The 27,665-nt window shown below is 44.1% G+C and overlaps 1 protein-coding gene across 2 annotated transcripts in view; it reads left to right on the top strand.

Moving 5' to 3' along the window:
* lamb1a (laminin, beta 1a) overlaps nucleotides 1-27,665 on the top strand; it is a 53,469-nt gene that overhangs the window by 20,592 nt on the left and 5,212 nt on the right. For both annotated transcript variants that reach the window (XM_061773017.1, XM_061773018.1), the window contains 21 exons: nucleotides 1,520-1,708; nucleotides 3,161-3,337; nucleotides 4,116-4,228; nucleotides 4,424-4,503; nucleotides 4,863-4,998; nucleotides 8,024-8,182; nucleotides 9,203-9,330; nucleotides 9,657-9,777; nucleotides 9,938-10,139; nucleotides 10,222-10,365; nucleotides 13,311-13,542; nucleotides 14,872-15,035; nucleotides 15,262-15,486; nucleotides 15,610-15,827; nucleotides 17,038-17,134; nucleotides 19,468-19,837; nucleotides 19,941-20,125; nucleotides 20,733-20,974; nucleotides 25,030-25,233; nucleotides 25,303-25,447; nucleotides 25,613-25,820. In XM_061773017.1, coding sequence (XP_061629001.1) covers nucleotides 1,520-1,708; nucleotides 3,161-3,337; nucleotides 4,116-4,228; nucleotides 4,424-4,503; nucleotides 4,863-4,998; nucleotides 8,024-8,182; nucleotides 9,203-9,330; nucleotides 9,657-9,777; nucleotides 9,938-10,139; nucleotides 10,222-10,365; nucleotides 13,311-13,542; nucleotides 14,872-15,035; nucleotides 15,262-15,486; nucleotides 15,610-15,827; nucleotides 17,038-17,134; nucleotides 19,468-19,837; nucleotides 19,941-20,125; nucleotides 20,733-20,974; nucleotides 25,030-25,233; nucleotides 25,303-25,447; nucleotides 25,613-25,820 — 3,739 coding nt within the window. The remainder of the gene's footprint in view (nucleotides 1-1,519; nucleotides 1,709-3,160; nucleotides 3,338-4,115; nucleotides 4,229-4,423; nucleotides 4,504-4,862; nucleotides 4,999-8,023; nucleotides 8,183-9,202; nucleotides 9,331-9,656; nucleotides 9,778-9,937; nucleotides 10,140-10,221; nucleotides 10,366-13,310; nucleotides 13,543-14,871; nucleotides 15,036-15,261; nucleotides 15,487-15,609; nucleotides 15,828-17,037; nucleotides 17,135-19,467; nucleotides 19,838-19,940; nucleotides 20,126-20,732; nucleotides 20,975-25,029; nucleotides 25,234-25,302; nucleotides 25,448-25,612; nucleotides 25,821-27,665) is intronic.

The following is a 27,665-nucleotide window of genomic DNA, read 5'->3' as shown; positions in this document are numbered from 1 at the left end:
GGTCTAGAGAGGAAGGTCGCGGGAGGAGAGCCAAACCGACTGACCTACCTTGTACACAGGCGAAGGGGAGCGATGCAGATCCACAACCGCCTGTTCTTTTCAGTTGACCACACCAGGGCAGCCCTTTAACTTCCAAATGGAATCGACACGTAGGTGCTCCCTCACAGATGGTACCACCACAACGTGCTTCTTTTCCTTAAAGAGGAGTGGTTGGAAACCATAACATGCTATAAAGAGAGACATACCTGTGGCAGAGCTGGTGAGGGAGTTGTAGGCATATTCCACCCACGGGAGAAAGGTGCTCCAGAAGGTGGGGTTGCGTGCAACCACGCAGCACAGAGCAGACTGCAGATTTTGATTCGCCCGCTCCGTCTGGCCGTTAGACTGCGGATGGTAAACAGAGGAAAGACTGGCTGCTGCGCCCACCGCCTTACAGAACTCCTTCCATAACTGGGAGGAAAACTGAGGACCTCTGTCCGAGACGATGTCAACAGCGATGCCATGGAGCTTGAACACGTGAAGGACTAGGAGATTAGCAGTTTTAAAGGCAGAGGGTAACTTGGGAAGGGGTACGTAATCGACACACTTGGAGAAATGATCAATAATAGTAAGAATGATAGTGTTACCTTCAGAGGGAACTAGGCCGGTAACGAAGTCCAAGGCGACCAAGGGCAGCTTGGGATAGGTAAGGGGGCGCAGCAGACTAGCTGGGGGGAGATGTGAAGTCCTTCCTCTGGCTGATGAAGCAGGCTCGGACGAACACCCGGGTGTCTTTAACCAGGCTGGGCCACCAGAAGTGTTGTTGTTTTTACAGTATGACTCTATACAGTGCTGTACACGCAAAAAGGTGCCTCAATACATCAATTTTCCATTATACTTGTAGCCCTAGTAAATGTATTTTTTATTGCAAGTGTTTTGTACCCCTAGTACTTTTTTATTTTTTTTATTACGTTTTTTTTTTTTTTTTGTAAAATGTATTTCTATTTTGAACTATAAATATTATTGCTACAGCTTTATGATTAGATTACATTAGATTGTTTTCCTTTTTTTTATATAAAATAAGAATATTATTTAGTTATTATTATTTTATTTATAATATTAATTTGAGGGCGACAGGGTAGATGACTGGTTAGGACATCTGCCTCACAGTTATGAGGACCCGGTTTCAAATCCGGCCTGGCCTGTGTGGAGTTTGCATTTTCTCCCCGTGCCTCCATGGGTTTTCTCCGGGCACTCCGGTTTCCTCCCACATCCCCAAAACATGCATGGAAGGTTAATTGGAAGACTCTAAATTGCCCGTAGGTGTGAATGTGAGTGTGAATGGTTGTTTGTTTATACTGTATGTGCCCTGCGATTGGGTGGCAACCAGTTCAGGGTGTACCCCGCCTCTCGCCCAGAGTCAGCTGGGATGGGTTCCAGAACGCCCACGACCCTGGTGAGGATTGGCAGTACAGAAGATGAATGACTATTAATTTGAAGATATGTGTGTTTTGACTGTGGATTTCTCTCATGTTCTCAGAGTGTAACTGCAACCAGCACTCAGACTTATGTCACTTTGACGTGGCTGTCTACATGGCTTCAGGAAATGTAAGTGGCGGTGTTTGCGATAACTGTCAACACAATACAGCTGGATACCACTGTGAGCAGTGCAAACCATTCTACTTCCAACATCCTGAGAAAGATGTTAGAGATCCGAACATCTGCCAGCGTGAGTAATGAATAATCATCTTTGGTCATTTAAAATAAGCTTTAAAGCTCCAAATAGTTTGTCAGTTCCTGGAAACGGAACTAAAAATTAACTAATTACAGTAAATATTAAAGGAAACATACAGAAAAAGGCTTCAGTGTGAGAATTTTAAGTTGCAGCATTCTTTCTTAAACTACAGTAAATTACATTATTGTATATATATCCATTTTCTACCGCTTATCCGAGGTTGGGTCGCGGGGTCAGTGGCTTTAGCAGGGACGCCCAGAGTTCCCTCTCCCCAGCCACTTCATCCAGCTCTTCCGGGGGGGATCCTGAGGCGTTCCCAGGCCCACGTGAGCATTGAAGTCCCCCAGCAGAACGATGGAGTCCCCAGCGGGAGCGCTCTCCAGCACCCCCTCCAAGGACTCCAAAAAGCATGGGTACTCTGAACTGCTGTTTGGTGCATAGGCACAAACAACAGTCAGGACCCGTCCCCCCACCCGAAGGCGGAAGGAGGCTACCCTCTCATCCACCGGGGTGAACCCTAACGTACAGGCGCCGAGCCGGGGGGCAATAAGTATACCCACACCTGCTCGGCGCCTCTCAACGTGGGCAACTCCAGAGTGGAAGAGAATCCAACTCCTCTCGAGAGGACTGGTACCAGAGCCCAAGCTGTGTGTGGAGGCCAGCCTGACTATATCTAGTCGGAACATCTCAACCTCACACACCAGCTCAGGCTCCTTCCCTGCCAGAGAGGTGACATTCCACGTCCCTAGAGCCAGCTTCTGTATCTGGGTCGCCAAGGTCCCTGCCTTCCGCCCCCGCCCAGCTCGCACTTCACCCGACCCTTATGGCCACTCCCACAGGTGGTGAGCCCTTGGGAAGGGGGACCCACGTTACCCTTTCGGGCTGTGCCCGGCCGGGCCCCATGGGTGTAAGCCCGGCCACCAGACGCTCGCCGTCAAGCCCCAACCCCAGGCCTGGCTCCAGAGGGGGGCCCCAGTGACCCGCGTCCGGGCAAGGGAAACCTAGATCCATTAATAGTTTTCATCATAGGGGTCTTTTAGCCTTTCTTTGTCTGGTCGCTCACCTAGGACCTGTTTGCCATGGGTTACCCTACCAGCGGCGTGAAGCCCCAGACAACTTAGCTCCTAGGATCATTGGGACACACGAACCCCTCCACCACGATAAGGTGACGGCTTCCATGAGGGGAACACAGAACATTTTGAGAGATTTTTAAACAATATTGGAGAAGAAGAGGCCTTTTGCATACATAGAAAAAGGCTTAAGTCTGACTTCAACTCATGAAAAATAGGAACAAAAACAACGATGTTGTGTTTATTTATTGTTCAGTGCGGTAGGTTCAACAAAATGAAAACATCTCATTTAGCTGATTTTCCTTATTCTGCTTCATTGAAAACAATGTGAAGCCAGTTATTAAAGCAAAGTTATTTCTGCCTTTTATCTCTGTAGCATGCAGTTGTGACCCTTTGGGCTCTCTGAATGGAGGACTCTGTGATGGGAGGACAGACATTAGAGTAGGACTAATTTCTGGTCAATGTCGCTGCAAAGTCAATGTGGAGGGAGAACGCTGCGACAGCTGCAAACAGGCGTATTACGGGCTCACTGATATGCCAGAAGGCTGCAAAGGTATGTGACATGATATGTAACAGCATGGATGGATAGACAGACAGATGCATGCACTTGCTCAAGCTTTAACTGAAAAGATAATGCATGTCCAAACATTTGACAAGGTACTGAACATAGTCTAGTTTTTTTTTTTTTTTTTTTTAGTTTTTTTTTATATCAGAATCAGATTACTCAAGTCACAATGTAAATGTTTGGGAATACATGAGAGGTTTTAATTGTCCACTATAAACGTGTATAAATCATAAGAAGTACGGAATGTTAAAGAGCTGCCTCACAGTCAAGGGTTGTGGGTTTAAAATCTCTGTTCTGAACTTTGGATGTGGTGTTTGTTTGTCCTCCTGGGCTTCCGTTTCTCACACCACTTTCCTTCCACACTCCAAAAACATAGAATATGAAGATCTATCTTCGGGCAGGAGGCGGGGTACACCCTGAACTGGTCGCCAGCCAATCGCAGGCCACATATACAACAAACAACCATGCGCACTCACATTCACACCTAGAAGCAATTTAGACCATGCATGTTTTTGGAATGTACAAGTAGGAGGAAACCGGGGTACCCAGAGAAAACCCACGCAGGCACCTGGATAACATGCAAGCTCCACACAGGCGAGGCCGGATTTGAACCTGGGTCCTCAGACCTGTGCTAACCGTTATTATGCTCATATATTCTTACACCATGCGGTGTATGTAGGGACTGTCATAAAGAGAGTGCCCATTTGCAACTGAAATGTGAAACGAGAGTATACAATAATGGAAATACCTTTCCTTTCTTTTTTAGCATGCACTTGCAGCGTTCTGGGAACAGTTCCTGGTCGAAATCCTTGCGACAGTGAAACAGGAAACTGTTTTTGTAAACGATTGGTGACTGGAAAGGACTGTAACCTCTGTGTGGTGAGTTAGCCATGTACAAACAACACTCAACATACTAAAACCTGGGAAAATGAGGTAGTTGATTATACATATTGTAAAATATGATGGCGTGTGAAGAAATGAAAGCTTGGATTATGTCCTCTTTTATTTTTGCAAGTGACCAGGTGGGATGTCATAAAATGCTAACATCTGTTCTCTCTTTGTGTCTCTTAAAAGTCTGAACACTGGGGTCTCAGCAATGATATGGATGGCTGCCGACCATGTGACTGTGACTTGGGGGGAGCGATCAACAACCAGTGAGTTCATACACAGTATCTAACAACCCTGCAACTGTTGCATAAACTGCAATAACTAACTACGAGGTGCAGCTCCAGCTAAGTGCTCAATGTTAATTATGATTGTAATTTGATGATCTTATTCAATTACACAGTGTTCAGCCACTATTTTTGCTGCGATTCGAAATGTTAATCTCCAGTGAACAGCGTCGCAATGTTGAAGATGTAACAGCCAATCAAAAATGAGAATATTCACAGGCCTGTGGCTAGAAAGCAAAGCGATGCTCCACTTCAGCTGCGCTCGGCCATGTCACTTGGCGTGCGAGGTCTGATTGAATCAAAAGCAATTCACACTTTCATTCTTACTGCTGTTCACTTAGGTGCGATCAGCTGACCGGTCAGTGCGTCTGCAGAGATCACACGTTCGGCCGTCGCTGTGATCAAGTTGAGTCAGGATTTTACTTCATTGCTCTGGACCACTACACCTATGAGGCAGAGGATGCCAAGTTAGGACCTGTGAGTTACCTTTTAACATTTGTTCTCTGAACTTCTCAATTGACAAACCAATTGTAGATAGATATTTCATTCATCCAAAAGGGAAATTCTCTCGTAATTCACTCATAGTTGTGATCGTCATCAGCTTGATTCTTTTGGGTCATGCTCGAGCTCCACTCACCTGTCTGCAACCAGTGTGATCTGTTGCCACTCAGTCACTGTGTAAACGATAGTGTGAATGCTTGTTGTCTATACATGCTCAATGATTGACTGGCAAAAAAACAAATCCACTGCGGCCATTTTTAGTTCTAAAGTCAGCAGAGATAAGATCCAGCTCTTGAGTTGAAGTGGCAGAGTAAAAACATCTAACAAAATGTTTATCTTTTCAAAGTCCTTTTCTGTAGGCCACATACTGTACATGAAATATAACTAAAAAGCCACTTTGATACCGTATATTGTAACTTTAGTGTACCAAAACTCAGTAAACTAATCCAGTGTAAATTAAGCTCTGCTTTGCAATTGATATAACTAATAATAAGAACAATGTACATTTTTCTGAATCAGAACCATCTTTATTTTGCCAAGTGTGTCTAAAAAACACAAGGAATTTGTCTCCGGTAGTTGGAGCCGCTCTAGTACGACAACCGACAGTCAATTGACAGAGAACACTTTTGAGACATAAAGACATTGACAAAAAAAGAAAACAGTCACTTAGTAATAAAGGGTTGCTAGTTATCTAGTAATGCCGGTGCAAATTTATTTATTTATTTATTTTGACAATTGTGCAAAAAGTCCTCTAGCACTTAGAGCAGTTTGAATAGTCCGGTGCAATGACCATTGTGCAAAGGGCGCCAAGACTTCAAGGAATGTATGCAGTTTAAAGTGACGACGAGTAGCGCCATAATCTGGGACAATGTGAATTGTGCAAATGTTGCAGATACTCCTCAATCAGTGTGCAAATGGGGCAGATGCTACTCTGGCACATGAGTGGCCAGTATTGGTCAACAACAGATATGCAAATAGTGTAGCGTGGCGAGACTACGACAGTGAGTGCACGAGTAATGTATACAGTAATTGGCCCGACAGAAATGTGACAACAAACTCAAGACAAAAAGACAAAAAATTGGCAGCATGTGGCAATGGAATTGTAGGTTAGGTGTTTAAGAAGTTGATGGAAAGAGGGAAGAAGCTGTTGGAATGTCTGCTAGTTCTAGTTTGCATTGATCGGTAGCGGCTACCTGAGGGAATGAGCCGGAAGAGCCGGTGACCGGGATGTGGAGGGTCCGAGAGGATTTTCCACGCTCTTGTCTTAGTTCTGGCAGCGTGCAAGTCCTCAAGGGTGGGTAGGGGGGTACCGACAACCTTCTCAGCAGTTTTGATTGTCCGTTGCAGTCGGAGTTTGTCCTTTTTTGTAGTAGCACCAAACCAGACAGTGACGGAAGAACACAGGAGTGATTCGATGACCGCTGTGTAGAACTGCCTCAGCAGTTCCTGTGGCAGGCCGTGCTTCCTCAGAAGCCGCAGGAAGTACATCCTCTGCTGGGCCTCTTTGAGGACGGAGTTGATGTTGATCGGCCACTTAAGGTCCTGAGAGACTGTAATTCCCAGGAACTTGAATGTCTCGACGGTTGACACAAGGCAGTTGGACAGCGTGAGGGGCAGCTGTGGCGAAGGATGCCTCCTGAAGTCCACGATCATCTCTACAGTCTTGAGCGTGTTCAGCTCCAGGTTGTGTCGGCACGAGGCGTTCAAAGGACTTCGTGACGTACATTTCAGCTTTCCGTTAGTGGCTAAAAAGGTGTATTTTTAGAATTTTGGTGTGATCAGTCACCCAGGATGACACCTTGTCCATCAGCAGCACATCTGCATAGTTTAGAATTGTGAATTAGGGCCACAAAGAAAAACATATTTTAGGAATTAATACATGAGGAAAGGCTTGTAATATTATGATAATAAAGTCATGATTTTAATGAGTGACCTCAAAATTCTTCCAAACATAAATGCTCCTTAGACCAGTCTTAGACCTGTCTATCTCTATGAAATATTTGTTATTTTTGGTTAAATAAGTGAACAAAACTAACAAAATGTCCATGCAGTTATTTCTCAGATCACTTTAAAATGATCCCAGTAATGATGATGAATTACAGAACATTGGGTGTTTTACTTGTCTGAAAATTATACCAAATTATAGCCAGAGAAGAGCTTCATCAGTCCTCAGCAAAATAAACTTTACCCAAGATAACAAACTATAGAAGGTTTTATCAGTGTTTCAATAAATCATTCATTTGTGTTTCTGTTTTAAGCAGGGTCGGCACGGTGTACGAATTATGAATTAGAATTCAAATGAATAAATAAATCATGAGGACGACTGGTTAGCACATCGGCCTCACAGTTCTGAGGACCCGGGTTCAAATCCGGCCTCGCCTGTGTGGAATTTGCATGTTCTCCAAGTGCCTGCGTAGGTTTTCTCCGGGTACTCTGGTTTCCTCCGCCATCCCCAAAAATTGAAAAGATAAAATTGCCCGTACGTGTACATCTGAGTGTGAATGTTTATATGTGCCCTGCGATTGGCTGGCAACGGGTTCAGGGTGTACCCGGCTTCTGGGATAGGCTCCAGCTCGCCCGCGACCCCAGTGAGGATAAGTGGTACGGACAATAGATGGATGGTTTTAGGCAGGTCTCCAAATTTATCCTTAAAAGAAAATACATCAATAATATTAATATTTTTACTGGTTCTGGAAAATTTCTGCACTCGCGATTGATTCTGTCATGTTTTCATTATCACTATTTAAGAAAAACACTACAGTCAAACATAAGACTTGTTTTCTAATAATACAAGATTATCTTCACTTCAATATTCATATCGAAATCACACAGGTTGATTTGGAAAAAAAAAAAAAGAGATGTTTTGGGCAGAGTGAGCTACTGTTGGCCTGTAGGACATACGGCACATGCTCATACTACAGTATGTCATACAGTATATCAGACAGGGAAATATTAGCAATTGAAAAGATGGTTTAGCTGCTTTCCTGTTTGTTCCCTTTAGGGTGTAATGGTGGTTACAAGGCCCCACCCTCAGGACCACAGCCCCACCTGGACAGGTATGGGCCTGGTCAATGTCCCAGAGGGAGCCTTCCTTGAATTCACTGTTGACAACATTCCTCACTCAATGGAGTATGACATTCTCATCCGCTATGAGCCTCAGGTAGGACGCAGTATGAAAGGATTTCATTTTGTCTTTGTAAACCAGTTAATACCAGGACACATTTACCATGAAAACTAAAAAGCCTATTTCCACAAAAGTTTGGAGATGGTTGGTGTGAGTGTGAATGGTTGGCTGTCTCTACATGTGCCCTGCAATTGACTGCCGACCTGTGCAGTGTGTAGTCTTCCTTTTGTCCAAGTCGCAACCCGAAACAGTATAAGTGCATAGAAAATCAGGGGAAAGATGGCCCTGAGTCACATAGCCACGTTTCCTTTCGCTTTTAAAAAACAACTATTTTTCCATGAGGGATACTTTTGACGGCGGCACGGTGGGCGACTGGTTAGCGCGTCTGCCTCACAGTTCTGCGGACCGGGTTTCAATCCCCTGCCCCACCTGTGTGGAGTTTGCATGTTCTCCCCGTGCCTGCGTGGGTTTTCTCCGGGCACTCCGGTTTCCTCCCACATCCCAAAAACATGCATGGTAGGTTAATCTAAATTGCCCGTAGATGTGAATGTGAGTGCGAATGGTTGTTTGTTTGTATGTGCCCTGCGATTGGCTGGCAACCAGTTCAAGGCGTACCCCGCCTCCTGCCCGATGATAGCTGGGTGATTCCATTCAGTAAGTTGACTCAAAATATTTTTCCGTATGAAAAAGTAGTTTGTGAATAACCACACTACATAAGCCCTATCTACTGCTGCGTTCCCCCCCAACCCACCGTCCCAAAATAAATAACTAACAAAATAAAATGCTTGGTGGTACGCAAATACGCTCTGATTCAATCAAATCTGGTACACTTTTAATATTTTCACTGCGGATGTGCACCTGCGCACCGCTGATGTGCACACCTGATCATAGGGTTTTTTGTCTGGTCTCTCACCTAGGATCCGTTTGACCCTACTAGGGTCTTAAAGCCCTAACTTCGCCCCTAGGTTCATTGGGACACACAAGCCCCTCTGCCACGATAAGGTGACGGCTCAGGGAGGAATGTTTTATTTAACAAGGAATAACGTGTTCTTTCAGCTGCCTGACCAATGGGAGGAGGTTCTGATGACGGTGATGAGACTGAAACCTATCAGAGCAGATAGCCGTTGTATAAATACTGTGCCAGATGACGACCACCAAATGATTTCTCTCCACCCTGGGTCACGGTAATATTCGTTAACTATCTCTTTTTGTTTTTCACCGATACAACCACCTTTCGGCTATCTATCCAAAATGTTACTGAGTGTACCTCGTTACTACCCACCTCTAAACATCTTTTACATTTTTATGATCTCATTTAATCTCTGCATTTAGCAAACATAGGTTCTAAAACATGCATTCTGTACTTGGCATCGGTGACGATGTATTTTCCTGGGATTGTTTTCCCACATTATTCCAATGTGTTGGCATTATTTTTATTTTTTGGTCATGTGTTCAAAATAGCCTGGTTAAAACTTTGCAGATGTTTCACATTGCCTATGTGCTTTCTTAGACATGTGGCTCTTCCCAGACCAGTTTGTTTTGAATCTGGTCTGAACTATACCATCCGCCTCAGTCTGCCTTTGTATTCAGCCCTCAGTGACGTCCAGTCTCCATACACGCTCATTGATTCGGTGAGTGTGCATTTAAAGCGCTGATCCAATTTTAAAAGTAGAAGACAACACATGGACTCACAGCTGGAATGTGTTATTTGTAAATGTTTAGCTGAGTTTCTCAGGACAAACAAAGCTGTTTTTCATCCTAGAACTGGAAACATGTTCTTCTTATTATCAGATTGTGCTGATGCCTCACTGTAAGAACTTGGACCTCTTTACCACCTTACAAGGAGGGGAATCTGGTGAAAACCATGGATGGGAAACTTTTAAACATTATCGTTGTCTGGAAAATAGCCAGAGCGTTATTAAGACACCGATGACCGACATTTGCCAAAACTTCATCTTCAGCATTTCTGCTCTGCTCCACCAGGGAGCCAAAGGTACCACTATTGCAAGAAATTGATGTCAAGTTGAGAAAGAGAGAAACAATACACTCCCTTTGTCATGATCTGTTCCTTTCAGAATGCCAGTGTGACCCCCAAGGATCTCTGAGTACAGTCTGTAATGTGAGTGGAGGTCAGTGTCTGTGTCGACCTCATGTTGTTGGTAGAAACTGCGACAGATGTGCGCCAGCCACTTTCCAGTTTGGACCAAGTGGCTGCAAAGGTATAAACTCAAACTTCATGTTACAATAGAAATAACAGAACAACAGATCTATAAATCTCTGAATGCCAAAATGATTACCATTTTCTCTGTTTTGATTACGGGAAACTCGGACTGACTTTTCTCCCTGCCTTAAAACCCTGCATCTTATATGCAATTCCAGGAGTGTAATGTTCTCATTTATTCTTTAGTGTTTATCATTAATGAACTTTCAATCAGCTCCATTTGAAGTGTAAAGAGTTCAAGTTATCAAGTCAAATCCGCACGCATTGAAGCACTGAGATTGATATTCATATTGGCTCTCCTCAAGCCCACAGTCTCATCAGAAAACACAGTGGACCGCATTCGTTAACCATGCGTATGCACGAATTTGTGCCTCAGTCGTTCATACGCACCTTTGTCGCACAAATCTCTGGCTCATTGTTGGATTAATCTTACCCAACATTATAATAGACACAAAAGGAATACAATCCTGTCTTATAAATTCATACTTTTACACATACACACGATATTAATAACGTTTTTATAAACACACGAAAACACGGAAACACAGAAACACAGAAATACAAAAATACAGAAATACGGAATTTAAGTACGTACAGGACTCCGCCGTCCCCACGGATTTTATCGGATTCCGTCCTCCATCTAACTTGCCAGGGACTAGTATTACACAAGGTTTATTCTGCCGCAGACTTCTTCGTCGCGCAATTCATTCACTCTTTTATTCCTTTTTCCTAAAAAAATTTTTTTAAAATTTAACTCACCAAAGTCGTCTTCAATCCTTGGATTGTCGTCAACCTCCAGATCCCAGTTGAGAAGTCCGAAGACCAGTCCCGGAAAGGGTCTCAAATGCCGTGGCCACGGTCTCTTAACTGGATGTCAGCTCCACAACTGGAATCTTCGGGTGTGTTGACATCCGGCTCGAAGGACCAATTTATGTTGGATTAATCTTACCCAACATTATAATAGACACAAAAGGAATGAAGACGCTTGTTACTTTTTCTCATGAGGAGGGCGTATGGGAGATTGTTCAGATCACAGTCTCTCAACACGCTCTAAACAATCCCCCCCCCTCGCTCCTGCATTTATTTGAAATAGGAGGGATTTACAATCATAATGTTCTAAGCAATAAGACACAACACAGAATATTGGATCAACACCTGTCACGACCCGACCACATCCGATCACGTCCTTGGTCCAAGCGTCCTTCCATGGATGATGCTGAGTCTTCTTTTTGAAGGCGAAACATCTAAAATTGTCCATCATACTAATGCAAGCTAAGCAAATAAATGATAACTTCTATAATATATTTAACACTCATCAATATTTTCCTTATACTTTTTTTTTTGTTTGTACTCTGCAAACAAAGAACCTCGGACCTGGTGTATGCACAAATAGTGATCAGCTTTTGGAAAAAAAAAAACCCTCAAACACACATCTTTTATCCAAGATACACAATGTATTGATCCGACAATCATTCATAAAAACTATAATGAGAATTTTTATGATAATTTAAATCAGGAATTTGCTAATGGGTTGACTAATGTCCTAAATAACCATGAAAAGGAAACTTTTCATCACTTTTAGCTCGTTCCCTTCAAGTGCTTGTAAGTGCTGTATGTATGTGTATCCTCCGTTGTTTGTGTGTCGGCAGTTGTCACGCGACGAGCAGATGGCTCGAGTTCATGCTTTGATTGCGCAACCGGAAAAGCCATCGAAGCGCTTGCTTTAATCCAAGGCTTCAGCGTTTTCATATCGATCAAGTACACATGCACGGGACAAATCTCGAACAACATTTTTTTCCGAAATCTACAGTTGACAAACGACTGTCCAAAAGATCAGAGGCACACACGTCGGATGCGCTTGTGACGTAACTCCTGTCGGCATGGCTCATATAAAGTACTTTTTGTATCACTTCCAATGCTAATTTCATGACTACAAATGCCTCTTTGCTGTGCTGTGCTGTATTCATTCCTTGCTACCTATTTTAACAACTTGTGCTGTGTTTGTTCATTCTTAGCTCTTAATTTACTGCTTCTATGCAGGTTTTCTGTGCAGCATTCTTTAATTTAACTTCGGAATTAGTGAAAAATTGGCTGGCGTCCAGTTCAGGGTGTAACCCGCCTCTCGCCCGAAGATTGCTGCCATAGGCTCCAGCACGCCCGCGACCCTAGTGAGGAGAAGCGGAATGGAAGATGATGATGAAGATATCATTATTATATGTTGTCAGTTTCTGTGTTTTGAAAATAGGATACAAATCAAGAAAGTTATGAACGTTTTGTCTCGCAACTTTAAATCTTCACGCAACCTTTTACAGGAAAAATTGGAGATTGGAGTGCCCATCATTTAGAATGGATTCTGATTCATTAACATAAGCACAGCGGTGCGAAGAAAATTGGCTGGTATGCACGTGTCATGCATTCAATGGTGACTTGGCTTATACTCAACTTGTGCAGAGACTAAGAACATTTCTATGCATTTATTAGTGAATGAGGCCCAATTTAATCCCGATGATATCCCGCCTTTAAATTGAAGGCGATAGACGTAGCCTTTGCGAAGGCAATAGAGACACTGCCCATCGAGTAAATGAATCGATGATACAACTAAGGTTGGCAGATTTCTTTTAGCTCGTATTTGTATGTCTGATATGTGGAGGTTCTCAACCAATGTTATTTTTATACTGGTTAACTATGGACCAAAGTTTACTGTATTTTACACTGACGTGAAGAATCTTTATTTCGTTTTGGAAAAACAATTTGCTCACAGAAATGTTGCAAATCCCATTCTTTTATTGCGTTATAAAAAAAGGAAACAAATCAAATTTGAACAGACAACACTATGGTACATAATTTACTAATACAGTTATCTGGTATTTTGCAAGATAACCAATACGATCAGATAAATCATTTGTGATGAACAGATTAAACTGCATGTTTTTGTACCTGCAGAATGCAACTGCGATGCTCAGGGCTCACAGAGCCCTCTTTGCGACCAGGTCACTGGTCAGTGTGAGTGTGTTTCGGGGGCATATGGACGTCAGTGTCATCGCTGTCTGCCGGGCTACTGGGGTTTCCCTACATGCCGTCCATGCTCTTGTAATGGACACACAGAGGACTGTGATGCTCACACGGGACAGTGCCTCAACTGCAGGGACTACAGCACAGGGCACAACTGTGACAGGTGAATTAATTTAGAATTGATCTTTTAATAACACTGATACAAGCCAAAAGAGTTGCCAAGGTTGTGGTACTGGGTTTTATATTTTTAGGCTATTATAACCGGAAGAAGTTACATAATTTAGAGAGAAATTGCTGCAATACAGAAGAATTTGTAAATAGGTGGAAAGATTAGTCACAAAGATCGACAAGACAAAGAGGTCGTGGAACAAGTTGCAAAAGTACTCATGAAGAACTACAAGTATGTACAGTGGTATACAGACTAGGGGTTGTACCTGTACAGACCAGACGACGAGTTGACTTGTCGATTTTACTAATTCATAATGACATTAAGAGTGTGACGTCGACTAGTTGCTAATCACTTGTTGTTGGCTTGAAGATTAGGCATAGCTACTTGCAGCAATAGATGAGTGGGCTGAATGAAATGAGTCTGTCACCTCAATTAATTTAAATTGTCTTTTATTTTGAAATGGGAAGCTTTGTTTAAGTGAGGGAGAACCAGGAAAGGGGAAAAAAGTCAGGCTTGGAGCAGGATTTTCAACTTTTCGACTCACACTATCAAATTGGAAAAAGAGTGGGGAATTACTCCACTGCACACGGAAAGGTCTGTGATTTATTTATTATTTTTTTTTGCATCTGTCATGTCATTTTCTGTCATGCTTATCCTTGTGGGTGTGCTGGAGAAATTAATTACAGCATGAAGAACCCGCTGCTGTGGTGGGCCCAGAACGAGGAAAGGTTTCCCTGTTGGGTCAAGTTGTGCAAACGTTACCATTCCCCCTAACTATGATTTATTATTAGTATTATTTTTGTCGTTTAACTACTACACTGAAAAAAATAATGACGTCATCAGCGACAAGGCGAGGTCGACTGGACTTTTATCACAATAGTGTAGAAAAATCTCAAGCCATCCACCTAATACAGACTAGTATTGGGAATGCTTACAGATATAGAAAGGGTAGTACCGAAATTGTGCAAAACAAATGTAGTATAGCTAGTCACTCAGGTAAAGGTAGACCTAATTGTTAATGTCTCATCTGTACAATGATGATGAAACGACAAGGGGCTCACTATCATGTTGAAAGGTGCATTGACAGGACTGATGGAGGTGGTTGAACAAGCAATCTTACATTGCTATACAGCCGCAATTCCTCCTGAGCTATACTGCCTACCTGATACCTAAAGGGACCACTGACAAAAAGTAGAGATGCAAGTAATCTAGGTAAAGCGCAGCATCAAAGTCAGAGGGACATGTTACACAATGAGGAGGACAAGTTCAAGATATAATTTATATAATGGACAGAGAATCTCATGCTTTATCTTTTGTTTTCAGGTGCTTGGATGGCTACTATGGCAACCTCACATTGGGCTCTGGTGACCATTGTCACCCCTGTATGTGTCCCGATGGTCCTGGCAGCCTGCGGCAGTTTGCAGGAAGTTGTTTCCGTGGTGATGATTCCCAACAAGCTATCTGTGTCTGTAACACTGGATACAAGGGTATTACATTATTACGGTACCACTGATGCACAAAAACAGATTTTTTTTTTCATTCAGAAAATAATAATAGGAACCCAAAAGCTGAAGAAAAGTTTAAAAATGTTTAATTAAAAAAGAATTTCAGATAAAATCACAGTCAATGCTTGGTTACACATTAGATTTTCGACAGAAATATGGTATGATGGCAGAAAAGTAGTTGGAATCTGGTCCAATTTTTTTTCACCAGGTGCTCGCTGCAATGAGTGCTCACCTGGTTACTATGGAAACCCTCATGTGATGGGGGGGTCGTGCCAGCCCTGTCAGTGCAACAACAACATTGATATGTTGGATCCACAATCCTGCAACGCTCAAACTGGTCAATGCCTGCGCTGCCAATACCACAGCGAGGGGCATTCCTGCGAAAACTGCATGATGGGTTACTATGGCAATGCCTTACTCCAAGACTGCAGGGGTAAGTTTACTTAACTACTTACATGCAGCCCATCTAAAAAAACAACTCATAGTGAAATTCAAACATTGATTTAGGAATCCAAAAGCTTTGCAGTTACTGATGAGGTATTGCTGTGGTCCACAGAGTGCGTTTGTAACCAGCTGGGCAGTGACGGTGCCAGCTGTCAGTCGCCAGGTGACTGTCACTGTGACCGCAACAGTGGCCAGTGTCATTGTCTTCCGAATGTGATTGGCCAGCACTGTGATCGTTGTGCACCTGACACCTGGAACATGGCAAGCAGTAAGGGCTGTCAGGACTGTGATTGTGACACCAAACATTCGTATGGGACCTCGTGCAATGAGGTGAAGAGTTTTGGTATCTGTAATATGTAGTACAACCCCAATTCCAATGAAGTTGGAATGTTGTGTTAAACATAAATAAAAACAGAATACAATGATATTTGCAAATCATGTTCAACCTATATTTAATTTAATACACTACAAAGACATCCATCCATCCATCAATTTTCTGAGCCGCTTATCCTCACAAGGGTCGCGGGCGTGCTGGAGCCTATCCCAGCTATCATCGGGCAGGAGGCGGGGTACACCCTGAACTGGTTGCCAGCCAATCGCAGGGCACATACAAACAAACAACCATTCGCACTCACATTCACACCTACGGGAAATTTAGAGTCTCCAATTCATGCATGTTTTTGGGCTGTGGGAGGAAACCGGAGTGCCCGGAGAAAACCCACGCAGGCACGGGGAGAACATGCAAACTCCACACTTTTTTGGAACGTGTTGCAGTCATAAAATTCTAAGTTAATGATTATTTGCTAAAAACAATAAAGTTTATCAGTTTGAACATTAAATATCTTGTCTTTGTAGTTTCTTCAATTAAATATAAGTTGCACATGATTTGCAAATAATTGTATTCTGTTAGTTGGCACGGTGGCCGACTGGTTAGAGCGTCAGCCTAACAGTTCTGAGGAGCAGGTTCTGAGGAGCAATCCCCGGCCCCGCCTGTGTGGAGTTTGCATGTTCTCCCCGTGCCTGCATGTTCTCCCCGTGCCTGCATGGGTTTTCTCCAGGCACTCCGGTTTCCTCCCACGTCTCAAAAACATGCATTAATTGGAGACTCTAAATTGCCCGTAGTTGTGAATGTGAGTGCGAATGGTTGTTTGTTTGTATGTGCCCTGCGATTGGCTGGCAACCAGTTCAGGGTGTACCCCGCCTCCTGCCCGATGATAGCTGGGATAGGCTATCCACGCCTATAGTGAGGAGAAGCGGCTCAGAAATTGGATGGATGGATGTATTCCATTCCATGTATGTATTGTGTGATGGATGTATTCTGTTATTTATGTTTAACACAACGTCCCAACTTCCCTGGAATTGGGGTTGTATAATGTAACGTAAGTATAGCCAGATATTGTACAGTATTTCATAGCTTCACATCTCAGCATACCTTTTGTTTGCACTGTATTTTAACACCTATTTTTGCAACTATATGTGTTTAAGGGAAAGCATATTCACTGAAAAAAATTTCTTGATAGTGTATATGTTATTCCTACAGATCAGTGGTCAATGTTCATGTGCGCCAGGCTTTGGAGGCAGGACATGCAGAGAGTGTAGAGCACTCTTTTGGGGAGAACCAGAGGTCGAATGTCACGGTAGGGGATTTGTCTTTGTTGGTTGGTGAACATGTGGACTATATAAGAGCTGTCTTATTTTCAAGATCATTTTAGACAAGGACAGACACAGTTGTTGAACAAATTCTGGATATTGTCATGTCATTAAAATGTTTGTCACACAGACAATTATGGACTTTGTCAAGAAATACACTTATTCGGGTTGAGGGTGAGCTACATCCTATCCCAGCTGACTTTTGGCGAGAGGCAGGGTACACCCTGGATTAGTCGACACCCAATTGCATACAGACAATTAACCATTCGCACTCACATTCAGACCTGTGGAGAATTTAGTCTTGAACTACCCAGACCTGTTGGGAGTGTGGACGCCAGAGTATACAGGGAAAAAGAAGTAGAGGGAGATCATGCAAACTCCACACAGGAAGGCCGGAGCCGAGATTCAAACACAGAGACTCAGAACTGTGAGGCAGACGTTCATATCACTCACCACCATGGTGCCACAAATAAAATAAATGTACATTTTTATGTCTACCCATATTATTGGATGATTTTTTTTTAAATTTGTGATGGAAAAATAGGCGGCACGGTGGTCCCCTGCGGATTTCTGATGCACTACATACATTCGCACATCCTTTGGGGAGTTGGTTGGCCTGGGTGGGAGTGACGGTTGTGGGTCATCATTGCCCTGTGACTTTCTCGCCTGACCCCCACCGGTCTTCTCATTGTTAATACACGACACCCCATGACAGACTATCACGGTACAGACATAATGGTTGCCAGTTGGAGACCTGGTAACCATAGTAATAGGGCGGGTGGTGGGTATTCACATTTCTCTTGGCTTGAAGTCGCTCCCTCTCCCGGCGCCCTTTCCCATCATTGCTTGCGACAGGCACTTGACATGGGCTCACTTTTGGCGGGCTGTGACTTTTTTCGGGTGGCAGCTGGCTCCTGTGTTGGACCCTGTTGGTGGTTGGGGCCACCATGCTCTCTGGGGGTGGCAGGGGAGATGGTAGCGGTGGGGCGCTCTGGGAGGGGAGTGGGGTGTGGGTGTGTGGTTGTCCGGGACCCTTTCCCCTCCCTTTGGGACTGGTGTGGGCGCTTCTGTTGGGCTGGGGGGGACCACCCTTGGTCCTGGGGAGTGGGTGTCATCCCCCTGCCTGGGTCCCTGACCAGATGGGCTCGCTGGTTTGGCCCCCCATTGCAGGTGGAGTCAAATATATAAACTAACTATTGTTCTGCTGTGGTTCGCACCCCTATTTACCTTGTGCATTCTGTCCCTCTGTCTGTCCCCTAAAACCCCTTTCTGTCTGGCTGCATTTTCAATAAACAGCAGAATAATTAAAAAAATTGAAAACTAAGCAGAGGGAGTATTTCAAACTCCCCTGTTGCACAGCAAAACTGTTCCATCACAAAAGGCATATGGATCAACCATTTTGCATGGCCATGCAGCGGAACAGGACAGGTTGTAAAAAAAAAATATATCTTGGGGTCTTGGAGAGATTGACAGGCGGATCGGTGCAGCATCTGCAGTGATGCGCACTCTCTATCGGTCTGTCGTGGTTTAGAAGGAGTTGAGCCAAAAAGGCAAAGCTCTCAATTTACCGGTCAATCTACGTTCCTGCCCTCACCTATGGTCACGAACTGTGTGTGGTGACCAAAAGAACAAGATCGCGGATACAAGTGGCCAGAATGAGTATCCTCCGCAGGGTGTCTGGGCTCTCCGTTAGAGATAGGGTGAGAAGCTCGGTCATCCGGGAGGGCCTTAGAATCGAGCTGCTGCTCCTCCGCATTGAGAGGAGCCAGATGAGGTGGCTCGGGCATCTGTCTGCCTCCCGGATGCCTCCCTGGTGAGGTGTTCCGGGCACGTTCCGCCGGGAGGAGAAGGCCTAGGGGGGCGATCCAGGACAGGCTGGAGAGACTACGTCTCTCGGCTGGCCTAGGAACGCCACGGGATCCCTCCAGAAGACCTGGACATAATGACGAAGGAGAAGCAAGTCTGGGCTTCCCTGCTTTTAAGCTGCTGCTCCCGCGACCCGACCTCGGATAAGTGGAAGGAAATGACTGGATGGGTGGTTGAATGGATGGATGGATGAAACTGTCTTTCCTGTGTCACTATAATAAACCCTCAATGCATTCATGTGGGCAAATATCTATGTCGTTGAAAAATGAGCGCTGACATTTCAGTCTAATATATAAACTGTGATTGACTGGCGACCAGTCCAGGGTGTACGCCGCCTCTCACTCAAAGTCACCTGGGACATGCTCCAGCTTTCTTGCGACCCTAGTGAGGACAAGCTGTATAGAAAATGGATGGATGGACATCTGTCTAAATGTATATGTGCTTCTTCCATCAGAATGTGACTGTGAACCTTATGGTACCACTCAGCTGCAGTGCAACAAAGACAACGGTCACTGCGTTTGTATAGAAGGAGTGTCTGGTCCACGTTGTGATACCTGTGCCCGTGGGTTTTCTGGCACCTTCCCCAACTGCCACCGCTGCCACCAATGCTTCGCTGAGTGGGATGCTGTCATTGGGAAATTAACAAATCAGACACATCGCCTTGCAAACAAAGTAAATGCTATCAAAGCTAGTGGAGTTGGTGGGCCCTACAGAAAGTCTATTGACAGTCTGGAAAGGAGTGCATCAGACATCCATGCCATCCTAAACCAAAATCCAGCCTCACAACCTCTAAGTGAGATCCAACAGCTTTTACAAGAGGCCAGGTAAGATTGGATTTCATACATGTAGTGACAAGTGCTGTCTCTTAAATGGTGAGTTTAGATTTAATCTGTCAAATCTAACCAGTGACCTCTGTGTGTCCTTCAGTGACTTGATGGGGTCTCTGAGCCAGTCACTGAACCACACGGGAAATATTCTACTCAGCGTGCAAGAGGAGGAGAGCAGCATGGAGGGCAAACTAAAATTACTGATGGCAGATGCTCAGAAACTCGAGCAGACCGTTCAGGACATTATGGATCAGGTTGAGTTCATCAGGAACTCCGACGTCAGAGGTTAAGAGAGCTACGATCTACTGTATCTTGCTTGAGAGAGATGTTTAGCTGTTCGTTATGAGAAGGTTCTCATGGCGTTATATAGTTGTGTGTATTATTGTTATAACCTCAGCCAACAAGAGTTTTTAATTCATCGATGAAGATTTATCCCTTTCTATGAAACTCTTATGTACAATTACTTTCCTCAAGCTCATTTTATTATGGATAGTTCTTCTTGTTAATGGTGTCAATCCACATATTGATACAATAAACAATGATCTTTCAATACGGGCTAAAATCTAATGAAACACAGCTCTATCAAAGATAATCCAATTTGAATAAAACATTTATTGCAGGCTAGATGCTGTGATGTCAGACCAAGTTCCATCTTGAGATGATCCATTTTGTGCATTGAGCAGCAAGTTAGATTCCAATAAAATAGGTGGTGTGTTTTCATACCACTTCTTTTTTCGGGTCATCTAAACATTAAAGAAGAAAACTGAACAGTTACCCTGATCATTACAATATGTTATGTTAATTAATTGAACTTGAATTGTTTCACTTTGTAAATAATTTGGTTTATCAAATATAGATAAAACTGATAATTTTTTTATTACTGTGTTACCAGGGGCAGCTAACAGTGTTACTAAGTACTTCTTGCAGTCTCACGGAGCTGAAGAACGAGCAAATGCATCCACCATTGATGCAAACAGCCCTGTGGAGAACTCGGCTAACCTACGGAAACTCACAGAGGATAAGATGAACCTAACCAGAGATGAGTTCCTCAGAAGACACACTGAGCATGCACAGAAACTGGATGACCTGGCAGGTCAAATCCAGACTCTGGACCTGACAGAGCTCAGCCACAAGGTACAAATGTATGCTCGGGTTGTCTTCGACAAATATTTGTGAGAATAAAAGAAGTAACAGTATAGCAGACATTTCATCATACGTGTACAGCTTGTGGGACTCCAAAATCAACAAACAAGTCAAATTCAGGACAGTTTCATTTGGGCCAAAGAAAAAACACGGCATCCGAGAGTCCAGTGAGACCCTACAGCAGGGGCGACACTTGGTTTTATGGACAGGAGGCGGGCTAAACCCTTAGGATGTGATCGATTGTAGCAGGCGAGCACAAATTTCACAAACAACAAACTGAGAAATTGTTTTTTAATGTTTTAAACAGATTTAACAAAGCTACATCTATCCATCCAGTCTCATATTCTTCCGCTAATCCTGAGTCAGGTTGCAGGGGCAGCAACCTAAGCAGGGAAGCTCAGACTTCCTCTCCCCTCTCACTTCGCCTAGCTCTTTCTGGGGGATCTGAAGCATTCCCAGATCAGCCAAGAGAGATGGTCTATCCAGCATGTCCTGGGTACACCTCACCACGCAGGTATCCAAGAGACATGTTAACCAGATGCCCAACCCACCTCATTTGGATCCTCTCAATGCAGAGGATCAGCCTCTCTACTCTGAGTGCCTCCCGGATGACCAAGCTTCTCACACTATCTCTAAGGGAGCGCCACGAAACCTGTCGGAGGAAACTCATTTCATCCGCTTGTATCCGTGATCTTGTTCTTTCGGTCACAACCAACCGACCACATTTCCAACAACTTCTTCCCTCTTGCAATCAACTTCTTAAACAACTAACCTACAATTCCATTACAACATGCTGGCAATTTTTTGTCTTGAGTTTGTTGTCACATTTCTGTCGGGCCAGGTATACATTACTCGTGCACTCACTGTAGTAGTCTCGCCACGCTGCACTATTTGCATATCTCTTGTTGACCAATACTGGCCACTCATGCCAGAGTAGCATCTGCTCCATTTGCACACTGATTGAGGAGTATCTGCAACATTTGCACAATCAACATTGTCCCAGATTATTGCACTACTCGCTTGAAGTCTCGGCGCCCTTTGCACAATGGTCATTGCACCGGACTATTGCAATATTAGTCATACGAACTGCTCTAAGTGCTAGAGGACTCTGAATCTTTTTGCACAATTGTCAAAAAAGAGAAATCCCCCCCCCCCCCCCCCATTCATTCGGTTTTAAGCAAACGTGCCCATGCTGAGACCCAGGAGCGGAGTGAATGCTCTTTTCCTCCAGTCTCTTTGGAGGCAAGAGAAAAGGAAAACCACAACAATATATTGAGGTCGAGAAAATTAGGGTTGCAGGACATGTTCAATGTTATTGTTAGTAGATGCCGTAAGCCACAAAAAAAAAATGGCCGGCGGGGCGCACATGGCCCACTGACCGTACTTTGGATACCCCCGGTCTAAAGGGCAGCCTTGGCAGAATGCAAACCCCACTGGAAACAAATGTGACTTGCTGCCGGCCCAACATCTGTTGAACTGGGACTGAACTGCCTTATTAAGGGATACAGTACCCTATACTCCCGGAGCACCCCCACAATACCCTACAAGGGTCACAGCCTTCTCCAAGTTTAGTGTGTAAATAGGGTGGATGGCCTTGACACAAAAAACACACTGCTCCTCCTGAATCTGAGATTCTTCACCTCTACAGACTCTCCTCTCTGGGACCCTCAAAAATAGATCTTACCTGGGAGGCTGGGGAGTGTGACCGTTAGTAGTTGGAACACAGCCTCTGGGACCACATGATGTTGCAGAAGCATGTCAAGCAAGACAGCCCCATAACGTCCAGAGCCTTGAGGAACTCAGGGTGGATCTCATCCACACCCAGGGCCCTGCCACAGAGGAGCTTTTTAACCACCTTGGTGACCTCAACCCCAGAAATAGGAGAACCCACTTCACAGTCCCCAGACTGTGCTTCATCATAGGGAGGCCTGTTGGTGGAATTGAGGAGGTCTTCAAAATATTCTCCCTACCAACTCACAATGTCCCAAGGTCAGCAGAGCCGCATCACCACTACACACAGTGTTGATGGTGTACTGCTTCCCCTTCCTAACACACCAGATGGTGGACCAAAATTTTGTCACAGCAGTCGGGTGAAGTCGGTTTTGCCTCAGAAACCACTAATGCTTAATTCTGCTTGGCCTGCTGGTACCCATCAGTTGGCTCCGGAATCCCATAGCCCAAAAAGGCCTGAAGTCCTTCTTCAGTTTGAAAGCTTCCCTCATCGTCGGTGTCCGCCAACGGGTTCCGGGATCACTGTCACGACAGGCACCCCGCACTTTACGGCTACAGCTCTGATTGGTCACCCCGACAATGGAGGCATGAAACATGGCCCATTCAGACTCAAATGTCCCCTGCCCCATCTGGAAAGTTGTTGAAATTTTGCCGGAGGTGTGAGTTGAAATTCCTTCTGACAGGGGACTCAGCAAGATGTTTCCAACAGACTAGGGCTGCACAAATATTTTTATCAATATTGTAATCATGATTATTAATCACAAATATTGTTAGGGAGAATATCTGTACTTTTTATTGCGCTACAGTTTTCAGTGCAAAATACAAAGAAAGGCTCCATTGTTGTGCTTGAGTCATGGGTGCAAAGAACTCAACTGTCGTGATTTCCCTCTCTATTTAATCCCATGTGTGATATGAACAAAGTTGTATATCCCGATAACGATATATATCACAATATTGTAATTTTCCTGTACGCCCCTGTGCTTGGTGTAAGCATATTAATAAACGGAGGAAAATAAACTACAGGATTGCCTCGTAGCAGCGAAGCAAAACTAAAATCACAATATAAATGATAGAGGTTTCTATTGTATGCTGCTTGTTATTTAGGCAGCTTAATGAAGCCTGGTAATTGGCTAACTACTGATTAAGAAAGTGCTTCATATGCAGCAGAGCCCTTATTTGAAATGTAAAAATTGCCAACGATCAGGTTAATAGTAGCAGCCAAAATCATGGTAAAAATGTCATTAATTGTGCAGCCCTATAACAGACATCCACAATGCATTTAGGTCTGCCTGATCAGACACTATCTTCCCTTACTCAGAGCCAACAAACCAACAGGCGTTAACAGCCACTCCTCTCTCTTCACCCGAGTATCCAAGACAAGCATCTGCAAGTCTGATGACACGACCACAAACTCGATCGTTGAACTGCAGCCTCGGGTGTCCTGGTGCCAAGTGCACCTTTAGCTTGAACATGGTGTTTGTTATGGACAATCCGTGACCTGCAGTGAAGTCCAATAACAAAGCACCACTTGGGTTCATACATAGGGGGTGGGTTGTTTCTGCCTATCACGCCTTTCCAGATCTCACTGTATTCCTCCAAGTGAGCATTGAAGTCCCCTAGCAGAGGATGTTTGGTGCATAGGCACAAACAACAGTCAGGACCTGTCCCCCGGCCCAAAGACAGAGGGAGGATACCCTTTCGTCCACCGGGGGGAACCCCGGTAGACAACCGCCAAGCCATGGGGCAATAATTATGCCCCCGCCTGCTCAGCACCATTCATCGTGGTAAACTCCAGAGTGGAAGAGAGTCCAACCTGCTCAAGAAGACGCTATATGTCGAGGTGAGCCCGACTATATCGAATCAGAACTTCTCAACCTAGCCCACCAGCTCAGGCTCCTTCCCTGCCAGAGAGGTGACGCTCCACGTACCGAGAGCGAGCTTCTGTAACCGGGGATAGGACCGCCAATCTTCGGCTGCTGTCCAGCTCACGAAGCATTTGACCCCTTTGGCCCCTACCATAGGTGGTGAGCCCATGTGAAGAGGAATCCATGTTGTCCCTCCGTGCTGTGCCCTGCCGGGATCGTGCTCGCCATCGAGCCACACCTCCAGGCCTGGCACCGGCATCGGGACGAGGGAAAATGACATCCAACAATGTTTTTCTTCATAAGGCGTTCTGAGCCCTGCTCCCTCACATATGACCTGTTTGACGCTACCAAGGGTATAAATCCCCGATACCATCATAAAGTGAAGGCTCAAGAAGGGGTTAGTTTACTGTATGTTCATGGTAACGATTGTAATTTGATGTGTCTCTACAGACATGCGGGAATCCAGCAGGTCAGGACTCATGTTCGTCTTCCTGTGGGGGATTAGGATGCGTAAATGCGGAGGGTGGACCCATGTGTGGAGGGGACGAATGTGATGGTGTGTTGTCAAAGGTTCATTCCAGCTGGCAGAAAGCTCTTGACTCTGAACGGGAAATATTAAATGCCATAGAGGAAGTGGATAAACTCGCCAAGATGGTAAAACCTTCATCTTTGGGGATTCGGATTATCTTTTAAGACTCAGTCTAACCTGCACTGTCTGTTTAGGTGTCAGAGGCAAAACAAAAGGCCGATCAAGCAAAAATGAGCGCTCATGATGTTTTTATGAAGACTAACAGGACAAAACAGAATTTTGATCAGAGCAACGAGGAGCTAAGGACCCTTATCCGGGAGATTCGAGACTTCCTCACAGGTAACTCATCCTTTTTTGGTTTGTCTTCTGTCATATTTTAAAAGCCACAGATTGTAAAATATTCACCATACCTCTGAATGTTGTAATATAAGTGCTGTGGAAAACCGATGTGTCCTTTTCTAATCAAACTAAATATTTCAATCTGTAAATGTGTTTCTTTTTTAGAGGATGGGGCAGACTTGGAGAGTATCAAAAAAGTTGCTAATGAGGTGCTGGCCATGCAGATGCCAACCACACGAGAACAGCTTCAGAACCTCACTGATGAAATTCGCCAGAAGGTGGGGGAACTGGGCAACGTGGAGACGATCCTGCAGCAAAGCACAGATGACATTGAAAGAGCTGAAAGTCTACTTGAGCGGGCTCGCCAAGTTAGGTGTGTTACCTGTTGTGTTACCGTGTTAATTGATGTACTTTGATGGAGCAGCTCTTCCACTCACTGACACATACTCAATATTTCACACCAGCAATCACAAAACAAACTCCCTCATTAGGTCTGAACGATTTGAAGAAAAAAATAATAATAATAATCTAATCGAATCAAGTCTGCCCCATCCTCTAAAAAATGTAAAAATAAATAAATCATTTTTTTTTTTCCAATTCAAGTCACGATTTTCTTAAAATCAAGATCAAAAGCACATACATTATTTATCATCTAATATAGATGATAAATAATCTGTTATCAATATTAATTATTCAAACTATGTATTTGTAAGGGCTTAAAAGAAAAACAACATTGAGAAAAATTACTGACTATACTGACAATATGCGCACATCACATTAAATCCGTATACAGGAATCCCTCGCTAAATCGCAGATCATTTATTGCGGATTCAATGCATTGGAGATTTTTTTTTTTTTTATAGGTCGGTGTAATGCAGTTACTCACCTGCACATCTCTGACACTCAGCTTTATCAGAATCAGAATCAGAATCATCTTTATTTGCCAAGTATGTCCAAAACACACAAGGAATTTGTCTCCGGTAGTTGGAGCCGCTCTAGTACAACAGACAATTTACAGAACACTTTGGAGACATAAAGACATTGACAAAAAACAATTGTGCAAAAAGATGCAGTCCTCTAGTCCTTTATTGGTTGGTATATGATTTTAATGTGGCAGGAGTGACTCACGTAAGGTCAATCAGGCTATTTTTCTTAACAAAAAAAAAGACATCTTCCTAAGTAACCCTAACTCATACATCTGGTAAGTCACCAAATTGCTTGAGGATACAAAGAACATGACCACGACCAGAAAATCACTCTTTAAAATACAAGCCGCAGTTAAAGTTTTATGAAATAAATTCACAAATACCAACTTTAGCCTGACGAATAGCTAATGCACACACTCCTAATAATACAGACAGGAACAAATGCAAGAGCAACGTTTAGCTTGATTTTCTACAACTACAGTACTGTAGTTAAAAACTTAACCGCAATGAATTATGGGTTCCCATAATGCTATGAACTGACTACATTGCCATCAGTGTGAGTCACGGTGCAAAATGCTTAAGGCAGAAAATCACGTGTTCACACCAAGTTGAGTTGGGCTGTTGTTCAAGTCCCTGAAGCAGAGCACAAATACATTTGCTTGTGTAGAGTGTGTGGACGTTGACAAATAAAATACCTTCACCTCGATAAAGCGTCGCATATTTTCATCGGATTGCATGAAACCTCGGTGGGCGACTGGTTGGCGCATCTGCCTCGCAGTTCTGAGGACCGGGGTTCAAATCACGGCCCAGCCGGTGTGGAGTCTGGTCAACCCATTATGTTCCATGGCTATGATGATGTTTCTTGCATTGTCTCTTCTTTCGCTGGTGCACGTGTGTGACCTTAACCCGAAATACTCCTGAATGATCGATGTGCCGTTTCTCTTGGGGATTAAATCCCCTAAAACCGTTCAGCCCTACCTTCCGGATGGATGCTCACCGGTCGTCATAACGTTCATCTGTGCATCCAACACTGCAGCTGTGCTTTTCTTTTTGCTTGAAAATATAGTGTTTCCATATATGTATGCGTCTCTTGAAAATAGCAGCTCTTCAACCAGGCGAGCTGCCAAGATTTGGATGGAGAAACTCTGCGTATGGGCAGTATTGTTTAAATTAGGGTGATTGGACATCACCATCGGGCCAAAATCTGAACGACTCGCTTACAGACACATTTTCAGAAATGGGCACCTCATAAAATAGGTACTTGGTGGTGTACTTCCACACTTGGATGAGTG

Source organism: Phyllopteryx taeniolatus, chromosome 5 (genome assembly GCF_024500385.1).
Source record: "Phyllopteryx taeniolatus isolate TA_2022b chromosome 5, UOR_Ptae_1.2, whole genome shotgun sequence".
Classification (NCBI taxonomy): Eukaryota; Metazoa; Chordata; class Actinopteri; order Syngnathiformes; family Syngnathidae; genus Phyllopteryx; species Phyllopteryx taeniolatus.
Note: the sequence above shows the minus strand (reverse complement) of the source record. Positions and strands in the feature narration are given on the sequence as shown.